Genomic DNA, 16,539 nt, shown 5'->3' on the forward strand with positions numbered 1-16,539 from the left:
CCTCCCCCAAACAAACAATTAACAATCTAGTTACTGATCTTTAAGTTTTACTACTTAACTAAACTTAAGAGTTTCATTACTTAGCCAATACAAATAACTTCATAGCTCATAATGGAAGGAATAGCCTTCCCAAAGAACCTGACAATATTACACTAAACTCAGCTAAATATAAACTAAATATAAATATAACTTAACTTAAATATAATTGACTTAGATATAAAAATGTTTTGTTTTTTAAAAAAACTGGCGATATTTACACAAGCCCATGCCTCCCATCATTTGGCTACCATAAGCACCACCGCTTGCTCCTGCTGTAGAATTCAAGAAGAGTTCTACATATCTGTGTTCTGAAATGAGAAAAAAGGCATACAAGGTTAGCTTAAAAAAAAGACACTAAAGTGATATTTACACAAACCCATGCCTCCTAGCATTTGGCTACCGTAAGCACCACCGCTTGCTCCTGCTGTAGAATTCAGGAAGAGCTCTACATATCTGTGCTCTGAAATGAGAAAAAAATGTGAAAGATGTATTACTTTATTGTGTTAAGCTTTTTCTTAAAAATAATCTAGATGTTTAATATAGTTAACCAATCCAAATAAACCCTCTTGCTTTCTATCAACTAATGTCAAAAACCTACCCTTGCAGTTTATAAGAATTATAAGATCTAAATACAATTTAAAGCAAGCCAACCAATGGAACCAAGTTTGAGCAAAGTAAACCTCACATGCTCTCTTCACTAGGCATTGCTTTTGTTGTGCATTCTAAGACATTTCCTAGGATAAAGTCCAGACTTACGCATATTGGCTTTGTCTTTTGACATAGCTGCCACAGCATCTTCATGAGTAGCAAATTCAACATCTGCTTCTCCAGTCACTCTGCCATCAGGTCCAATTTCAATGTGTACTCGAACAGGGTTGAGTGGTGAGAAAAACTGGGCACAAAAAGAATCAGGTAATGCTCTTAATTTAAAAGATTAGCCTTCTCCAAATCCTTCAATTCTTTAAGGTCAGATAAGAACAGACACTACACATTACAGTTAACTTTTAAGTTAATCTGAGAAACTTACATTGTAAATATCATTTTCAGTAGCTCTGTAAGGTAATCCTCTCATGTGCACACAATGGCCTGTTGTACTCTGGAAAGTGGATCCACCATCTCCATATCTATGATCAGACATTCCTGAAAAACAGTAATTGAGGTCTAGATTTAAAAAAGTGTAGGTATCCTCCAGCTTTGAAGTACAATTCTTACCTTACCTCTTCCAAATCTATCCGACCCAAAGCCATATCCATCATTATATCCATTGTAGTCATCATAGCCTCCATACCCTGAAATGGTTAATGGGGAAGAGTCATTACTTTACAGGAAGCTTTTTTTTTTTAATTGGACATCTTATTTCTTAGGTACACATACCTCCACCATAGGCACCTCGCCTCATTCTTTCAAACCCAGCTCCTCTACCAATGCTGTTATAGCCTCTGCCAGCCCCAGGCCTGTCATAAGGACCTGGCCGCTGCATAGCCATTAGCTTTCGAGGAGGATCATAATGAGTTCGAACTTCTGCCCGGCTGCTCTTGAAGATTTCAATGTACCTAAAACATCGTTCATATAGAAAACTAGTGAGTTCTTCAATTCACACACAGGTATAATTTACACAAGACAATATTCTAGTCATAGCCGTGAAACTGACAAATACTTAAAAAGCCAGATTTCTTTACATTTTGTATATAGGCAATGACCAGATTTTACTCTTGACTATAAAAATGTCATTTTAAGGGGAAATGGTTAACTCCTCCTTTTTTTTCTTAAAGAACTTTACTTTAGCCCAACCTTAAGGGTGGGAGAGGAGTGTTTTTAAGTAAAATGTTTTAGGAGGGAACGAATTCCACTCAACTCTTAACATTTCAACATTTGAATTAACTGGCAATGTGTAACAAGTGAGCTAAAAAAGCCAGCCTTCACCAACATTCTAGCTCAATGCTACATTACTTTGCCTGTAACAAATACTCCACATATCCTATGCTTCTTAGTAAGAATCAGCATAGGTAAGCGCATGCTTCAATGAAAAATAGTCACAAGCAAAATTGAGTAAAACCTTTTGTGACAATTTCTTGAAAGCTATGCTTAACGTTACAATGCAAGTTTATATACAGCAAGAAAGTTTGTGGCATTTCAACTTTATAAAACAAGTTCAGAAAGTTATCACATTTTCTTATGGTAATATTAATTTACTAGATATTGAGCTAAAGCCATTATTTACACTAAATTTTTTTAAAGCCATAGTCTCTCGACTCCATGGACTTATGGTTGCTTACAGAAATTAAGAACCTTAAATGGCAAATGCATTTCAGTAACAGGGAGTAATTTAACCTTAAGTGTTTGTCTATGCAAATATGGCATTTAAAAGTTTTAGCATGTAACTTTAGCATCTGACAGTAACTTAACAGTTTTAACACTTTAATTATTAACTAGGACTAGGAAATAGATACATTTCCTTTCAAGCAGAGAGAATATGGATTTAATTATCATTTACCATAAGAAAAGTGACGTATCCAACCAACCATCCATCCCCACCTGTGCCCTATTCTTTCCTTGTGTTTCTTTAGAGCCTTTTCAGCTATTTCCTGTGAAGCAAACTGCACGAAGGCCTCCCCCGTACTCCTCCCCTGGAAGTCCACCGGCAATGTTATCCCATTTGGCACGATTTCCAACCCTTCAACCCAAGGACAAATAACCCCAGTAGGGGGGCAATATTAACATCACAAGCCCAGAAATGATTCTTCTTATAGCTTTAAATACACCAGAATTGCAAATATTTTAGGCGAATGGTATGCTTTTAACTTTAAGTACTCGTAAATATGCACTGACATGAAGTTCCATAAGTTTATTACTACACTCTTAAAAACACCCTGTAGTACAAAAAAACATAAGGAGGCAAACAAATATACAGTTCAATTGCTGATAAGAGGGTGTATTAAGAAAATGGCATCAACAATTTTATATTTTCAACACATTCTCATTGCTGAGAATTACACAAGACAGAATGACAGTAAGCTAATCAAGTTTCACACACTAACAAGTTTTGCCAATGTCTTCTTTCCTTTCAATTTAACTATATTACAAATAGCTAAGTGGAACTTCAGTTTTCAAAAGACAATTTTTGCATATTTAGGTACACATACAATGATGATATAAAACATTGCTAAGATCACAAAACTGATCAAATAACCTGACTTTTAAAATACAACTGATCTATGTAAAATAATCATGCAATTTTTATGTTCTAATTGTAAATTAACACTTAAAGGTTTTCAAAGATGGAATTTCCAGTTTGTGGATACATTTCCAAGGTTACAAAAAAGGTTTAACACTTTCCTAGGAGTAAGATGAGATTACATTAAGTGACAAATGGCATTCAAATTTTCATTCCGAGATATTTGAACTTAGTCAAAACATGACTAGGATTCAAATATTATTAACCAAATACACTATTAAATTATTTAAAATTAACTTTTCATAAGCTATTAAACCAAAAGAGCCCATCTTTAACAATGAATTCCAGACCTAGAAACTAGTCAAATTTTTCAAAAACTTAAAAACATTTCCATTACATACTTTTCAATGTGAAAAATACTCATGCAAATCACATCAGAATTGTGTTAGACATTCAATTAGTTTAGGCCCAAAACATTACCTCGGAAGAGCATTTCCCTATCTTAAGTAAACTGGGACATCATTTTTCAAAATCATCAATTGTTAAAAATTTAAAACAGTACCTGAAAATTATTCCTCTGCAATCTTACTTAAGACAGGCAACTTGCAATGCTAGTAGCCTAAATTACCAGGCTATAATCAGGTTTTCCTTGGAAGAGGCTCCATAGTATTGCTCCAGAGAGAACATATGAGTTTACTTTGATCCCATGACACCGGCAGTGTCATTTTACAATAATGAATAACAGCAGGAAGAGTGTTAGTTAAAATTAAAAGTACATCAGTCTAGTCATGGTGATAAGTGCATCTTACCTTATAAACTTGAGGTACTATGCTGAACAGCAAATGTGTAGAAAGAAGTTAAGCTGTTGAGGACAATCCTCTAGCATCTAAAATATCTACTTTAAACTACAACACCAAGTATAAAAAAAATTAAAAATTTAGTGATATTTAGAATCCAAGTTGTTTTCCAGCTTTAAGGTAGTCTAATTTATGGGCTTAAATTATTTGAAGATCCCTGAACTTCTATAAACCAAAGAATTAGCATTCAGTGTTTAAATTTTCAACCTGTCCAAACAAGTACATCTAAATCATTCCAATTACTTGAACTAGCCAGAATGCACTTGTCCAATGACAAGCACTGCTACATACCTGAAAAAAACTGAACAATTTCTTCCTTGCTACAGCCAAATGGGAGTCCTCTAAGGCGCACAAAGCCATCATTGGCAGTGTCAGGACTATTTGGACCAGTATGCTTCAACACCCAATCCATTTCAACGTTGTTTGACTTGAATACTGTAAGAGGTGCTTAGAATTAGTCAATTTCGGAATGTAAGAATGAGTAAGATTTCCTTATTTTTAGATAAACTAGGAGCTGCCAAAAACTCACTTAGATGACCATTTCCATGCGGTCAATTACCTAAAATTCAGAAAGGGGGGTAAAATCTACACACTTAACACTTTACTATGTCAACATAAATCAAACCTTCAACATATCTGTGTCCCATAGTTTCTCTGTCTTTTTTCAGTGCCAATTTGACTTCATCTTCTGATTCAAGTTCAACAAATGCTTCTCCACTTGGTCTGCCTTCTCGGGTATAGATGAAACGAATGCCTGATGCCCCATTTTGAATTTTGCATTCTGTAAAGAAACCAATTGTTAACTCACAGTTAATGTGCCTAACCATTTAGATTGTCCTGCTTCTAATAATTGGGAATCCTTTTAATAAAATTTTAGTCCTACATGCTTATGTTGTCATCATACTGGCAGTATTAAAAAATATTCCAGAGTACTACAACATTTAACAGGTTACAGTTTGAGCAATTTTCAAAATCAAGAGACCCCCCCCCAAAAGAACATTAAAATCTTTTCATTATTAGGGAGTTTAAAATCTTTAACAAAGGCATTCTACAACCTCATAAACTTTCACTTTTCAACTCCTTTTACTCAAATATCAACCATTTCATGCCAAACCTTCACCGTACCCTCAAAGCTACTCTAAAGTTGGATTGTCTTGGGGGGGGGGGGGGGGCTGAAAAGCTGATTCCTCTTACCAAAATAGAACCCAGGTGAAACAATCTTGACTTACCATTTCCACATCAAGCAGCAGGAATACTACAGCATCACATTGTAATAACAGTACAATCAAGTTATTGACCCACCTTACAAACTGCTAAGCAGCTTCTTATTTTCACGATTCCACAACAGCTTCATCTGAACAGTAAGCAGGCTTATAAAAGCTTTACCTTCCCATAATTCTGCAGCATTTTACTGATACCAAGTAACACACTGACAACTTAAGGAACCAGGCCTATTAGTTTCTTCTATTTCCCAAGAGACTCCTTGTCACTCATTTTTGTTAAGTCCTTCAAATACCCATACCTCACAATTTAAGTTATACTTTTATCTTTAAGGTCTCTAACTTAATTCGAATCATAAACTGAGATTACTTTCCAGGGGGAAAAATGCAGCCTTCATCTGTCCTAAGCAAAAATTCATACCAGCCTTTCCACGGCACTTTTGCTATGTAGGAGACACTCAAATGTTTATCAGGAGACATTCAATTCTTGTCAAAGCAATATAGATGCACTTCCAAGCAGCCCTACTTTGGCAAAATGATAAGAACCATAAGGATCCAAGGGGGAAAAAAGCCTCTCGCTTTTGCTAACCCGGCCCCTCCACTCCACTTCCCGTAAGCAAGCTGCGGTCGTTTCGCAATTTCCATTGTGTAATGACGCAAAGCGAAACCAACTTCCACCACCCCCTCCCCCCAGGCAGCAGCGCGAGACTTGCAGCAAGCGGCCGCTCCCCCGCCAGGGGGCCGCCAGGAGCGCGCGGCGGCCTAGGACCACGCGGCCCCCCTCCCCCGCCCCCGCCCGTCGACCTGCTGCCGAGGCGGGCGCGAGGCCTACCCCGATGCGAGGCAGGCGCGCGCCGCCGCCGCCCAGAGGCGCGCTCACTTTTCCCCTACCTCACAACCCCGCCCCACCCCCGCCCGCTTACCCGAGAAGAAGCGTTGGACTTCATCGGCCGAGCAGGACCAGGGCAAGCCCCGGACCTTCACCACGAAGCCTTCTCCGCCTTCGGTGCTCAGCATCATCTTGTTCAGTCAGTAGTGGCGGTGGCTGCGAAGCGAGGGCCGGGGGTGAGGAAAGGGTCCTTCCCCCCCCCCCCCCCCCGGTGGGGCCTCGCCCCGCCCCCCCCCCCCCCCCCCCCCCCCCCCCCCCCCGGCCGCAGGTCGCCCCGTCCCCACCCGTTCGCGCCCCCGTGCCAAGTGAGGATCCACAACCGGTACCCCGCCCTTCGCCCCCGCCACACTAACCACCCCCTCCCCCCGCCGCGCCCCCAAAACCGGCCGCCCGCGCCTCCGGGGCCGCGCCGGCCGAGCCTCTCTCCGGCGGGCGGGCGGCCGAGGAAATGGCGGCGGCTGCTTCCGCTCCGCCTCCTCCTGCTCCGCACACAATGGAGTCGCCTCGGCCCGCAGGCCTCGGAGGCGCCGACAAGCTCCGGCCGACCCGAACCGCGGCCCACAACGCGCCGCGCTCCCCCCAAATTGCCGACGGGGACCAGGCCGAAGGTGGTCCAGAGAGAAGTGCCGTTCCCGCGGGCGACGGAGGTTGGATGAGAGCCGACCGGTGCTCACCTCGATACTTGACTTCGGCGTGGCTAAGAAGAAATGACCGCTGAGCGCCTGCGCATCCTAGATAAACCCTTTTGAGCACGCTCTGCGCATGCGCAGAAGAGCTCCAGTCTCCGCCCCCTTGCGTCACACAACGTTTGTGCGCAGGCGTAGTTCTACAAGCGCCAACCTCCTCCCGCCACAGGAATCTCGCGCGCGTGCGCATTGGCCACAGTCCTTTCTAACCCTTCCCCCACCACCACCCCCACGCCCTTTCTGCGCTTGCGCCTTCCCGCGAATATTGAACTTTGTGCCCGTCGCCTTACAACTTTGCCTGTTGCGCATGCGCCGACCTGCTGTTGGTTCGCTTCTCAGGCCCGCCAAGGTGGGGGAGGGGCAGGTTATGCTGGGCCTGGCGTGGCGGCTTTTGGTCTGTGGCGTTAGTGGCTCCGGCTCTCCGTGGATGGATCTTTCCGCCCGCGAGGCCCGAGCTCCTGGTCCAGTGGGGGCGCCGAGCCGGGGTCTCCGAGCTGCTTGGGGCTCGGGCCCGGCACTAACGTCAGGACCTTGCAGGGATTAGGCTTTAGCGTCCCCTCCCCCCCCGCGGCCTCTCGTGGCACGCGCCAGGCACTTCCTTCCTCCCTCTGCCTGCCCCGCCGAGCTGCCGAACCCAAAAGGGAGCCTCTCCAATGCGGAGGCTCCCGGCTCCGGTAACCCTGCGGGCCCTAAGGCCTCAACCCGGAAGAACGGAAGCTCCTCGAGGGCAGGGCCCGAGTTTTGTTTTGCTCTCGTGTTCCCCGCGCCTGGCGCGAAGTAATAAATTAATCTGGGGGGACGCGGGGCCTCCTTGCTCGGGACGCCCAGGAGAGAAGTGGGGCCACCCTGCCCTCTCTTTAGGGAGACCCACCAAATCCCCGCACCCCGGGTGGTGGCCGCTTGGGAGCTGACGGTACGGAACCCCAGGCTTACCCTTTATCCTGAAACGTTCGGGGCGTCCAGGAGCATTTTTTGAGCACCTGATACCCTGGTAGTTCATCACCTGCCCTCAGAAAGCTTACGTAATAATTGGAGGGGCCAGACCCCCACGCAGAAAAGTTAGTGCAAAGTGCAAGCTTAAATGTTAGAGGAGTGACAGACGTGCCCCGGATTTTAGGGGCATGAGGGAAACTGGACACTAAAGGATGGGCAGGGATTCAAGAAACCCAAAAGCCAGCAGACAGCCACGTGGTTCTGAAGCCATAGTGGGTCTTTGTGTTTCCTTCCAATTTCCAGGATGTTTAGCACCCTGCATGGGACATAGGTGCTTAACAAGTGTTGTTGACTCATTTCCCATAGGGATAGTGACTGGACTTGTGATTTTATTGGTACAGGGATCTCCCAGGTGAGGGAAATCCTTCCACCAGTGCAGATTGGCCTCTTCTCTGCAATTTGTGTTCTTAGAGAATTGCCCAGAACACTGAAAGGTTGAGACTAACTTTCAGGGTTATATGGCCATTATGTATTAGAAGCAGAAATTAAGCTCAAATCTTGTGGACTCCAAGGCCAGCAATTTATAAGCTATCCCAGGATGCAGGGATCCTGCAAGATCAGTAGTGCTTTGGACAGAAAATAGGAAAGTTTCATAAGGGGTGATTCTAGGGGAAAAGATAATTTCTTTTGGACATGTTGAGTTTGAGATGTCTCCAGAACATCCAGTTTGAATTGCCCCAGTAGGCAGGCAGTGATGTGGGACTGAAGCTCCAGAGAGAGTGGGGATAGATAGATATATCTTGGAATCATCTGCTCAGAGATGATAATTAAAACCATTGCAGCTGAGTCACTAATTGACAGGGAGAGTGTAGATTAGAGAAAAGGAACTCAGTTTTCATGCTTCAAGTGTACTTTCTGTCATACCCACACACTGTTTTTTAGTCCAGAGATTAAACCCAGTGCTCAAAGTGTACAAAGCATTAGGCAGTCTTAGTAGGAGCAAAAATACAAATAACTCCCTGCCAAAGATGATTTTACAATCTCAGAAAGGAGCAAACCAGAGATATTTAACTTCAACTCCCTTTAAACAATTATTACCCATCGATAAAGGTGAAATTCAGTACTCCATCTGTCAGCTTGCTCACTCCACATTTCACTACTGAAAGTGATGAAATCAAAGCAGTATTTGAATATTAGTGGTGGAGTTTTAAAGATGAAGAGATTAAATGTAGGAAACCCATTTTAGGGCTTAACTATTGGTCAAGGGTTTTGGCTGCCCAATCAAGCTACATTCACCCACATCTAAAGTTGTTAATGTCAAAGTACTTTTCAGACCTGAAGTGCTATATATAAATGATAGGCCATAATAGTCTAAGAGTCCTCACTACGATAGGTAGCGATTTAATTGGGTTCACAAAGTCTTTGTTCCATATAATCAAATAAGCATTTGTTGTAATGCGTGCTAAGCATTCTGAGATGCAAAATAAATATAATTATCTACAAGGAACTTTCAGTCTAGTAGCAGGATTCAAAAGATGCATTAACTTGTCAACAAGACAATACCAATAAATTGCATCATGATGTCTGGATGACTTCTGAATTTGCCCAGGATTATTAACACCCTCTTGTGCTACCAATTTTTTCTTTTCCTTAAAACTTAAGTTGTTTCACAATTCTATTTTCACGAAAAAGAAAAATATACAAAATATTAACCTTATTTTAAACGGTGTTTTCATTGTTAAAAATGAGATCAAAGTAGGACTTCACTCAATGCTCACAATAAGTGAACAAAACTATGTGAATAGATAGTAGTTCTATGCTGCTGTGCCATCACAGAGCAAGAGATAAGAGAGGTACATCCCAAATGCTTCAATGGATTACAAAGGGATGAGATCACAGGTCCATGGAAATATAACACTGCTTTAACAAAGTGCTATATTATTATGTAGAGAAAATTAATAGAATAATAATATTCAATAAGTTGTTAATTAAATAGTACAGTAAGTGGAATAGGGAATCAGCATGAATTAGGTACAGGTGCAGGGAACCTGCAGCCTCAAGGTCACATGTGGCCCTCTAGGTCCTCAAATGAGACCCTTGGATTCTGTCAAAGGGCTGAACTTTAGTATCTAGAGGGCCATGAGGCCTTGAGGCTGAAGGTTCCCCACCTCTGAACTAGGATAATTAGGAAAAAGTTCATAGAGAAGATGGAGCTTGCCTGGGTCTTACCAATTTCCTTCAGTACTATCTACTCTATTGATATGCCTATCATGTTTGATTAAGAAGCTATTATTAAAGTGTCAAGTTATTAGGATAGATTTTTTTAAGGAAAAAGTATAGAATTTTATAGCTAGAGGAAGCCTTATAAATGATAACTCCAATTCTTTCATTTTAACATAAGGAAACAGTTCCAGAGAAAGGAAATAAATAAATTACTCAAGGTAATACAGCTAGTTAGTAGGAGAGCTAAGTAGTTGTTGTTCTGTCATTTCAGATCTGATTCTTCCTGACCACGTATGGGGTTCTCTTGGCAAAGACACTGCAGTGGTTTGCCATTTCCTTCTCCAGCTCATTTTGCAGAGAAGGAAACTGAGGCATAGAGTTAAGACTAGAAACCAAATTTCTTGATATGTTTCTAATGTACATTCTATCATACCCATCCATTGCTTATTTAGTCCAAAAATTAAACAGTGCTCAAAGTGTATAAAGCAGCAGGCACTCTTAGGTATGAGTAGGAATACAAATAATCAGCTCCCTACAATAGATAATTTTATAGTCTCAGAAAGAAGCAAAGTAGAGATATCAATTTTAACTCCCTTTAAGCCATTTATCCATGATTACCCATCAAGTCAGTGAAAATCAGTCCTCCAGTGCCCAGCTCCATATTTCCCAAGTTTTTCTTATCCATTGGTACTCCCTTTCCTATTCAATAGACATTTCCCAAGCACCTACTATGTAAGGAAAAATCAGGAATGAATAAAATACAGACCACTCTCTGATAGAAGTAATGAACTTGAAAAGCATATTGGAGGCATTTTTGGACATGGCCAACATGTATTTGAGCATACTGATTTGTTATAGGTAAAGATTTAAGAAAAAATTAAAAGGAGCCATTGCAAAAAAATAGAGGGTCATTGATAACATTTTAAAAGGCAGAGAAGAAAGGAGAGAGACAAGCAAGGACAACTTTGAAACTAACATGCCTTGCTTTTTTAAAAAGCAAGTTATAAGAGAAATGTAGTTTTATATACATCCTTCTGGGTTTGGGGTTTTGTTTTGGTTTTTTTTTTTGCAGAAATATTTGTTAGTGTTTATCGAGTTCATAATAGCAAAAGATTAAAATTTGTTTAATGAGATATGGTCTAGGTACTTAAGGAAATCAGTGTAGGAAAAGAGATAAACATGTAAAATTTAAAATACAGGCTATTCTATCCTATGAACCAAATAAGGTACATATGTACCTTATCCTATGTACCAAATAAGGGGTACAGACAGGTGCTATAGGACTTTGAAGAACAGTTTCCTATAGGCTAGACATGGAATTAGAGTTAGGCCTTGAATGATGATAAGATTTAGCTCAATGGCAGAAGGGAAAGGGTATTTATTTTGTGAAAACAGGCCCAGCAAAGTTAAGGTGAATGTAATGCTTGAGTGATAATACCCATCCTTGCTAGAACTTAAGTGTATATATAGCAGGCTCTAGTATTTGGAGAGTCTTGAATACCAGGTTAAGGAGTCTGAAATGTCCTGAATAATCAAAGGGTAACCCTTTGAATGTTTTCAAGTAGGAAAGTGATATGTTTCACAGCGAGTTTTATGATACTTAATCCAGCAGGATATGCAGGATATATTGAAGAGGGAAGAGGCTCAAAGGAAGGGAAAGTATTTGGAAGGTAGTCTCCATGAAAGTTGATGGACACCTGAGACTGGGGTGGTGGCATTAGAGATAAAAAGAAAAAAACATTCAGACAGGATTGAGGATATAGCCAATAGCCACTGTTCCTCTTCTGCTGCTGTTCCAACATCTCTCCCTAAATGTAGCCAACATTACTCGTGATTCTTCTACCCCAAAAAAATTTCCTTTCTATTCCTCTGCTTCTCTCCAACAGTTGCTAGTCCTTCCTCCCTTCATCTTCTAGTTCTAAAGACCTCTGACGTGTGTTAGATTCCAAAGTTTAAAAAAAATTGCCTTTCATCTCTGGACTTTATAATGTTCAGTGAGCAGGGAGACAGACTGACCACTATTTTGATACTCTTCATGATCACTTATCTGCATGACTCCCCAGAGAAATACTCAGATATAAAACTAGATCCCAACTTCCAAGGTGCTTTTGCATCCTTGGCTAAATGTAGAAACTACCCAATAACTGAATAAAAGCAGTGAGAAATGAATTAAGAGTCTTAATTATGTGGTTTTCATGCCCCAAGAGTAGTCCACATGTCCCCTCCCTAACTCCTTTCCCTTCTTCTCTCTTTGACAATATATAAATTTTCTATTGAAGGTGAGAATTCCTGTCTCAGTCTCTTAGCCACCACTGATAAGGCCTTTGTTCTAACCAGTTTCAAGTTCATGACTTAATTCACATCTGGCCTGGCCCTAAAGCTTGGCCTTTGAAAGGAAGGTCAGACTCCCAAAGGGACTTATGATACAAGAAAGATTTAGTACCTTGTAGATAATCTGATACTTTCTTGCAACCTCTTTGGAGAACTAGTCTATGTATCCTGTTGAGCAACCTATACCTGACAGAAGCACAGAAGGTGAATGAGAAATAAACCAATGTAGACACAGATACACTAGCTCCTGGAGGGAGGCTAGTTTATTCACTTGGTCCTCCCAGGAGTGAAGGAACTGTCTGCAGGTTAAGCTCCCACACTGCCCCCTGGGAGAAACAGAGAAGAGATTCCTGGGCTTTCTAAGAGAAAGCTACGTGTGCTACACCATCTGCACAGTCCTAAATTGTAATAATAACAATAACTGGAATTTATATTGCACTTTGAAGTTTGCAAAGTGTTTTGATACATTATTTCAATTGAGCCTAACAACCACCCTCTAAGACAAGGGTATTAGCCTCATTTTATACTGGGGAAAGGGCCAGGTCGATATACAGGCCTGTGGTCTCTTTGTACTATACCTCCTAGGAGGCAGTGTGGGAGCTTTCTTTCATGGCATAGTTTAGCTTAATTAAGTAGATGCACTTCTAGAATGCAATTTGTTTTGTTGGGTTTTTTTTATTTATACAAGCAGTTATTAACTCTCCCATAGAACAAGAAAAAATAAAATCCTCATAACATGTGCATAGCCCAGCATAACAAATTCCTACATTGACCATTTCCAAAAATGTATGTCTCATTCTGTATTTTAAGTCTACCACCTGTCTGGTAGGAAATACTCTTTAGTCTTCTGGCATTCTGGTTTATCATTGCACTTACCAAAACTTAAGAGTTTCAAAGTTCTCTTTATAATGTTGTCATTATATAAATTGTTCTCCTAGTTAAATTCATTCTACTCTTTATCAGTTCATATAAGTCTTCTCAATAGTGCAATAACTGGGTCAAAGGGTATACATATTTAGCAACTTTTTTTAAGGAATAGTTCTTAATTGTCTTCCAGCCTAGCTGGACCAATTCATAACTCCAACAGTGCACTAATGTACCTATTTTTGCTTAGCCCTTCCACTATTTGTTATATTCCTGTTTTGTCATCTTTTCCCATCTGATGGATCTGAGATAGAACTTGAATTATTTTAATTTGCATTTCTCTGATTATAGATATTTGGAGCATTTTTTCATGTGATTATTGATCACTTGCATTTTCTGCCTTAAAAACTGCCTGGTCAGTTTTTAGATGAAAAAATTAGCTATACTATAGTCATATGAAAAATACTCCAAATCACTATTGATTAGAGAAATGCAAATTAAAACAATTCTGAGGTACCACCTTATACCTATCAGATTGGCTAATATGATTTAAAAAAAAGGAAAATGATAAATGTTGGAGAAGATGTAGGAAAATTGGAATACTGGTGCATTGTTGGTGGAGTTGTAAACTGATCCAACCATTCTGGAGAGCTCAAAGGGCTATAAAACGGTGCATACCTTTTGATCCAGCAATGCCACTGCTAGGTCTGTATCACAGAGAGATCATAGAAAATGGAAAAGGCCCCTCATGTACAAAAATATTTACAGCAGCTCTCTTTTGTAGTAGCAAATAATTAGAAATTGATAAGATGCCCATCAATTGGGGAATGGCTGAACAAGTTGTGGTATGTGAATGTAATGGAACACTATTATCCTATAAGAAATGAGGAGCAGATGGATTTCAGGAAAACCTGAAAAGACTTATATGAACTGATGCTGAGTGAAGTGAGAACTGGAAGAACAGTGACAGCAACACTGTGTGATGACCAATTTTGATAGACTTAGCTCTTCCTAGCAACACAGTGATCTAAGACAATTCCAACAGACTCATGATGGGAAATGCTGCCCACGTCCAGAGAAAGAACTGATGGAGTCTGAATGCAGATTGAAGTAGACTGTTTTCGCTTTTTTTGCTTTTTTTTTTCTTTCTTGTGGTTTTTCCCTTTTGTTCTGATTCTTCTTTTACAATATGACTAATGTTGAAATATGTTTAATATGATTGTACATAGCTTATATTGATTGCATGCTTTTTGGGGGAGGGGTAAGGGGAGAAAGGGAAAAATATTTGGAACTCAAAATCTCATAGAATTGAATGTTGAACATGTAATTGGAAAAAATAAAATACTATTAAGTGGAGGAAAATCTGCCTAGTCATGTGCTTTGACCATTTATCAATTTGGAAATGGCTTTTGGTTTTATAAATGGGAATTTGTTCCTTATACACTTTGAATATGAGAGCTTTAACTTAGCACATACAATTTAAAGAGAAGAAAGTCTCCCAGGGTAGAATGGTTAATATACCTAGGTGGGGTTGGGGTTGAATAGCTGGATAAGGATGAGAAAGAATGACAGCCATGTCCTGAGCTCTGGCATTTATAGACAACCAAAAAAAATTAGGTATGGTAGAGAAGTGAGAGGTTTTAGTATGTCAGGGCCTAGCCAGCAGAACTCTGCATCTTGCCAGGCAAAGAGTAGAGGAGAAGTAATTATATAGCACAGCTCACCTCACATTCCATGTTGCATCATCAGTGCATAAATTAAATGAACTACCCCTTCTCACAGTGTTTGAGAGGCAGTAGGTTTTAGTGGTAGACTGGATTTATACACTCAGTTTTAGAGTTGTGAAGGTGGCAGCTTTAGGGAAAACGTGATTAAGTCAAGTTTTTGATTCATTAAATAATTTTGCTCTGAATTTATGTATCTTCTGGTTTGGTGTTGTGAAAGTCATCATAAATTAACTCAGATATATGAATCTGAATAAATAATTGAGCCTAATAGAGTTATGACCATCAATAAGCCAAAGTCCACATTAGTCCACAAAGTCCCTGCTTTATAGAGATAAAGAAACTAAGACAGGGTGGTTAATTGATTTGATCACTCAGTTATTAAATGTCAAAGGTGGGATTCGAATCTGGTTTTAAGTGACTCTAAATCCAGGACTGTTTCATTGGCTATACCATGATATAGTAACAACCCAGACCTATCCCCGTCTCTAGTGCTATGAGTCACATGGTAGAATCTTCCAAAAGGGAAGGTTGCAAGATGCCCTGACAACATTGATTTCTTTCCTGCATTGGAGGTGGGCCTTAATCTCAGTTACTATGTTAGACTGTATTCGTCCCCTCTTGGTTCTCCTCCCACCTTTGTCATTGCTCCTTAGTCATCTTTGCTTGTTTATCATCTCTATCAGAGGTGTCAAATACTCCGCTTTCTATGAAATTGCAGGGTGCAGCACTCCACAGCCTGAACCATATAAAAATGTAATTGGGAAATATTTAACAAAATAAAATTACAATGGAATATAGATAATGTTATTATGTGGTTTTCTAAGTCAATATATGCCTGAAGGAATCCTTATTTATGGTTAGTGGCTCTTTTCTATTTGAATTTAACACCATTGATCTGTATCACAACTCTAAATGTGGTATACCCCAAGACTGTAAGGGACCTTCTTCTCTTTTCTCTACATTTTCCTTAATAACTTTATCAATTCCAGTAGTTTTGATCATTGTTTCTATATAGATAAATCAGAGATTTCTCTACATAGAAAGCTTGTGGCTTTATTCTCTTTCCTGAGCTCTAGTCTTAAATCACCAAATGCTTGTTGGACATTTCAAACTAGATGACCCTGAGACATCTCAACCTCAAATTACCCAAGCAGAATATATTCCCTTCCCCCTAAAGTTCTCCTCTCTACTAAACTTCTCAATTTCTGTGAAGTACACTAGTGCTTTTCCATTCTCCCAGGTTCCTAACCTTGGTGTTCTTGAATCCTTACTCACCATTATTCCACATATCCAGGCAGATGCCAAACCTTTCCATTTCTATCTCCTCATTATCTCTCACAGCTACAGGAATCTCTCACAGCTATCACCTTAATACAGGCCCTCATCACTCCTCACCAAGACTACTGCAGTGACTTCCAAATTGATCTCCTTGCCTCAAATCTTTCCAATCAAAATCTATTCCATCCTCCATACAGCTGCCAAAGTAAATGTCCTTAAACTCAAATCTGACTGTCAGTCTTCAACTCATTAAATTCCAGTGGCTTCCAATTGCCTCTAGGAAAAAATACAAACTCCTCTGTTTGGCTTTTAAAATC

The 16,539-nt window shown here is 40.3% G+C and overlaps 2 protein-coding genes across 10 annotated transcripts in view; one reads left to right on the forward strand and one right to left on the reverse strand.

The window, feature by feature from the left end:
* RPS14 (ribosomal protein S14) overlaps positions 1–16,539 on the forward strand; it is a 195,631-nt gene that overhangs the window by 36,855 nt on the left and 142,237 nt on the right. The window lies entirely within an intron of this gene.
* Positions 1–16,539, reverse strand: part of HNRNPH1 (heterogeneous nuclear ribonucleoprotein H1) — a 329,511-nt gene that overhangs the window by 2,541 nt on the left and 310,431 nt on the right. For 2 of the 9 annotated variants that reach the window (XM_069102607.1, XM_069102612.1), the window contains exons 2-12: positions 6,855–6,889; positions 6,215–6,336; positions 4,697–4,852; positions 4,363–4,506; positions 2,575–2,713; positions 1,414–1,592; positions 1,257–1,328; positions 1,067–1,200; positions 796–931; positions 440–499; positions 288–347 (exon numbers count right to left, since the gene is read on the reverse strand). In XM_069102607.1, the coding sequence (XP_068958708.1) occupies positions 288–347; positions 440–499; positions 796–931; positions 1,067–1,200; positions 1,257–1,328; positions 1,414–1,592; positions 2,575–2,713; positions 4,363–4,506; positions 4,697–4,852; positions 6,215–6,311 (1,177 nt within the window). In that variant the 5' untranslated portion in view covers positions 6,312–6,336; positions 6,855–6,889. Of the gene's footprint in view, positions 1–257; positions 348–409; positions 500–795; positions 932–1,066; positions 1,201–1,256; positions 1,329–1,413; positions 1,593–2,574; positions 2,714–4,362; positions 4,507–4,696; positions 4,853–6,214; positions 6,337–6,854; positions 6,890–16,539 lie in introns of those variants that run through there. The other 7 variants (XM_069102606.1, XM_069102610.1, XM_069102608.1 and 4 more) reach the window with 5 other exon arrangements.

The sequence above is a fragment of the Petaurus breviceps genome, unplaced genomic scaffold (genome assembly GCF_028583685.1).
Source record: "Petaurus breviceps papuanus isolate PSGF00001 unplaced genomic scaffold, PetGlider_PUasm1.0 551, whole genome shotgun sequence".
NCBI lineage: Eukaryota > Metazoa > Chordata > Mammalia > Diprotodontia > Petauridae > Petaurus > Petaurus breviceps.